General features: G+C 52.5%; 1 protein-coding gene across 1 annotated transcript in view; it reads left to right on the top strand.

Moving 5' to 3' along the window:
• Positions 1 to 3,532: 3,532 nt before the first annotated feature.
• frmd4a (FERM domain containing 4A) overlaps positions 3,533 to 5,049 on the top strand; it is a gene marked incomplete at both ends in the record, with an annotated part of 48,828 nt that continues 47,311 nt past the window's right edge. The window contains 1 exon segment of the mRNA XM_080002437.1: positions 3,533 to 3,700. Coding sequence (XP_079858563.1) covers positions 3,533 to 3,700 — 168 coding nt within the window.

Raw genomic sequence — 5,049 nt, 5'->3', positions numbered from 1 at the left:
GATGCCTAATGGAGCTTTGCTGTTTCCCAACAGCGTCGTGTAGGTGCGACGCTCGCTTTTCAACACGCACATGTTCCTCTTATCTCTTCGCTTGTCACACGCCGGTGAATTTGTGCGCTACCGTGCATGAACCCAGCATGTTCATCGCGAATCTCCCGGAGCCTGTGACCCATTTTCCTACGCTGCTCTATTCCCTTTCACTCACTCTCTCCCTCTCTCTCTCTCTCTCTCTCTCTCTCTCTCTCTGTCTCTCAAACTCTGTCTCTCACCCGTCTGAACTCGGGGTATAATGCGCCAGGGAGAAAGAGAGAGAGAGAGAGAGGGAGCGAGAGAGAGAGAGAGAGAGAGAGTGAGAGTGAGAGGATGACCGCGGACCAATGGAAGACAGGGCGATGCGGAGAGATGTGAGCGAGTGACGCGAGAATGAGAGCCACTTCTGAGGGTGCAGGCGAATAATGGGATTAGAGGAGGCATTGAGACAGGGAGAGAGAGGGGGCGAGAGAGAGAGAGAGAGAGAGAGAGAGAGAGAGGAGAGAGAGAGAAACAGGGCTGCAAGAGAAAACGAGAGCAGAAGATCGGCATGATATGCCGAACCACTCAAGCCACTCTCCCATATTTTACTCCGACATCACTTTTTCCCGTCCCTGTCAGAGTTGATAACACGCTCGCGTTGGATTTTGTGGGTGGCCGTGGGATTCATAATTGTGTGAAATTACGAAAACCTGGGAGTATGAATATGAATATCCATCTGAGAGCATGTGTTGTGTGGTGTTTGGGGTAAAATAAAATGATTGCATTTGACGAACGTGTTCGCATGTATTTGAATGGATGAACAGAAGAGTTGAACTGCTAAAATCACAGCCCCCACGGCCACCCCCCTCCCGGCTCCAGTCCTATCGCTATGGTAACCGACCAGCTGACACTCCAGTGCTTCGTGTTTACATCATGAGGCCCCGGAGACCTTTCCCATGATTCAGTGGGACACTGTACACATATTAAGCCATGGGAACGCCGCCTGGTCAAGCCTAAAGTCCCACTCCCCCAACCCCACCCCCACCCCCACCCCCCTCCATGCTGCAACAAATATTTGCTCCTGTCCCAAATTACAGTCGCAGGGCGGTGAACCCTCCTGGCCCTTGAAGTCCAGTCCCGTCCTGGTCGGCCGTTGAGTCACGCTGTGGAAAATCCACACTGCAGAAATGCCACGCATTCCACGTGTATCTCTCAAGAGGCCGGGAGGCCGAAACAAGAACATGAGGCCATGGGAGACGGCGGGGAGCAGGAATGCGTATTTTACTGTGGGAGGGAAGATTCGTTTTTTTTCGAGTTAAGTAAAATACGTGCGTGCGGGTGCTTGATTCTACGAGTGCTACGGGTGCTTGTTTTTTTTAACCAAAACCTAACCAAACCCAACCCGAAGCAAAATGATATGAGGGAGACACAGGAAATGTGTGAAGGGGAGAGGGAGAGGGAGACTTTGACTTTTAAGGTTCCTTTATTTTCACTAAGTCATGTCAGAGCAGCAGAAACTTGATTACGAAGGAACCAAAAATCAACAGAGGGAGAGAGAGAGAGAGAGAGAGAGAGAGAGAGGAGGGAGGGAGAGAGCGAGAGAGAGAGGAGAGAGAGATCATATTCTCAAGTATTTTTAAACGACCCATTTGTTTTACCAGTACAACAGTAGATTAATTACTTTGTCCATGGTTCCCTTCCACTTTTTTTTCAGAAATAGGAACGTCATCGAGCTTTTACAAATAATAAACACGCACAGACACACACACACACACACACAGACACACACACACACACACACGCCCATCTCAGCGGAATATACAGTACATGAACCCTTCGTATCCATTAACCGCATCCACCCGCATCCCCACCCTCCTTTCACTTTGAGTCAGCCGGGGCCCCGCAGAGCTAATCAATCTGCCCACAGCCCGCTCGGAACAGAGCCACTGTACTGCAGAAAACGTATCGAATTCCCCCCTGATCGATGCCTTCCCCAGGAAAAGGCCAGATATGAATGCATTTACGCTCCAGCCATTCTTGCGAGCAAATGTACGTTATTCACGTCCGCCCCCGCCCCCCCACCCCTGTTATTCCCAGCGATAACAATGGCGCGCGGGGCAAGCGAGCGGGTTTATTAGAGGGGGAGAAGTTGTTTTTAATAATTCCTGCCAAACACAGCGCACGCAGGAAACACAGGATAATTAAACCGGTTCTTTTGATTGTTTTGCGGTCGCCTGAGCCAAGAATATATTCCAAACCGGCGAGGGTCCACACACACACACACACACACACACACACACACACACACACACACACACACACACACACACGGATGCACACACGCGCACGCGCACACGCACACGCACACGCTTGCAGGGACTGTTATCTTGGCACAGCTGCTATGCGGGGGGGGGGGGGGGGGGGGGGGGGGGTTGTTGCCTCCAAGTGGCCATTGTTGCAAATGATTGGATATCAGCCGATGTGAGATAAGCTTCTCCACGCTGTCCTTGATATTACGTTTCATAGATTTTGACCGGGTATGTAATCACATTTTCATCCTGTTTGCATTATTTGTGAGGATTATTTATTTGTCAGCCGCTCCGGGAGGGTTCGCAAATGAGCGAGATAAGGCCACGCCGCCCTCAGAAGACCGGCCCTCGGGAAAACCGACCCCCGACCCCCTTTTTTTTTTTTTTTTTTTTTTTTTTTTTTAGAAGCACGCCCGACACAATCCGAGCTCTCGAAGAGCCGGGGAAAACGCCGCCATCATCTCTTTGGAGACCGGATGTCAGGTAGGGGCGTTCGTTCCGATGAGCGAGGGGGGCGCAGGGAGGAGTGCAGGGGGGTATGGAAGTCTCTTCTTCTCTCCCCCCTGCTTGGCTTCTCCGGTCGCTCTCTGTGTCAACCTCCCCCAGCTGACAAACACAGAGAGCACATATTGCTTTAAGAAAAACACAGCCGGCGGAGAGAGAGAGAGAGAGAGAGAGAGAGAGAGAGAGAGAGAGAGAGAGAGAGAAGAAAGACTTGCATTTCCTTAGTCGGAATGTTTGTGTTTGTGGTGCTCAGACCTCCGGACAGAGAGTGCATTCCTTGGGCGAGGGGAAGAGGGGAGACGGACAGAGGGAGGGAGGAGAGGGGAGGGAGAGAGAGAGGGAGAGAGAGGGGAGAGAGAGAGAGAGAGAGAGAGAGAGCGAGAGAGAGAGGGAGAGATTCAGCAGGGACCGTGGCAGCAGTGAGGGACATGGACAGAGGGACAAGTGCGGTTTGACCTTGAGGAGGCGTCGGAGGGAGTCCCAGCGGAGAGCGGGAGGACGAGGATGCTGCGCCGCTCACCCGTCTCCCGTCTTTGTCTCACCTCCGGAGGTGGTCCAGCAATCCTGGATAGCTAACTAGTGTCGACCGGACAAGATCGACGATTTCTTGAGTTAAACCCGCGATGGTCCGCCCGTCCGAGCGGCTGCTAGTTTAGGGAAACGCTCGCGTCGCCCCGCTCGAACTTGCGTTGCGGCGCAGCGCTGCGATGGAGGCGGTCCTGCTGTGTCTCGAGGACGCTGTTGTCACCCGCCAGGGCCTCCTGTGGACTCTCACCTCGTCGGCCCTCCGGCGCATCCGTATGCAGGCCAGGAACCTCCCCGCTCCCCTGCACCTCATGCACGCGTACAGGTGTGTGTCCAGTCCTCTGTTCCAGGTAGGCTGCGTCGCATCAGGAAATGCACCAGACGTGATGTTCGGTCCGTTCATGCTGTCGATCGGTGCGCGCGCCGTTGAATTAAATATCCGCTTAAACCCATAAAACTTGAATCCTGCGCCGATCAAGTCGGCAAATGAAGGGCGGTTCTATCCTCCAGCCGTACGACGCGCTCTCCTTTAAAGAATCCGGCCTGGAATAGGACGGTGGAAGAACAAGAGTTATTCCATTAGAGCAGAGCCGGGGACAGACTTAGGTGGAGCGTTGCACCGTGGGCCAGGTGCACGCTTCAGGCGACGAACCGGGAGGAGTCAAGGAGGAGACGCTTTAAAAATGTTGGATTTGGTCCATCGAGAAACGGGGGACAGAACCGGGTCGGTCGTCATGACTGAACCCCTGAAATGAATCTTAGTAATTATTCTTAACAGTGACCGGCTTCTTTTCCCGCTTAATATGTCACATTCCTCATATGCGTGGCTTGAGCCGAGCGGGAGCGGAGTCATTGCCTGCCATTGATTATTTCGGGGACGTAAGTGTCGGGGCTGGTCATGAACAACAAGTATTGTCCCCTCGTTTCTGCCTCTGGACAGAAAAGCCTGTGTACTCAGGATTCAGAGCTTGTTCAGGAAGTAGTGCAAAGCTGCCAGGGCGGTCATTATGGAGCCGGTTACTATGGCGCTTTAGTGTTTCAAACGGTGGCCTGAAAAGAGAGGTGCACACAATGTACACACACACACACACACACACACACACACACACACACACACACACACACTGACGTGTATGGTTTTCGAGTGTCTCTCGGCACCATCAATCCATCCTCCTACCCATTTATCTTCCTGTCACCTTCTGCTTCGCCGATAATGCCCGCTAGAGTTTAGTAGCCGTTGCGCAGCTTCTCATGTTGTGCCCGGCGTCGAAGAGACGTCTCTTTTTTTTACGGCTTCTGTGTTTTGCTAGCTGTGATTCAGCAAAATGGTTGATCAGTATTCACTTTGCCGCGTCCAAAGCGGCGCTCTGGGCTCTCAGTGACCCATTAGTATTCTCGGGGCATCTGGTTTGCCCCGCATGCAGCTGGCACTGCCAGGCAGAACCCCACAGGCGGAGACAATGCTCCGGGAGGGAGCGCTATGCTGAATAGTAAAGGAGCGATCGTAAGTGAATTGTCCTCAGTAAATTTCACTTTCAATGCACGCGGTAACACACGGAGACCAACGCAAAAATTCCATCTGTCTTTTATTTCTTTTTGTAATTCCTCCCGAGAGGAATTCTTTCGACAGTTATGTCGACTTTACTTTCATGTTTGCTCTTGTGAACCCTGATCCAGTGTTGCGTAACCCCCCGACTCC

Source organism: Zeus faber (genome assembly GCF_960531495.2).
Source record: "Zeus faber genome assembly, chromosome: 6".
Lineage (NCBI taxonomy): Eukaryota > Metazoa > Chordata > Actinopteri > Zeiformes > Zeidae > Zeus > Zeus faber.
The sequence above is the reverse complement of the archived record's forward strand: the minus strand, read 5'-3'. Positions and strand labels throughout refer to the sequence as shown.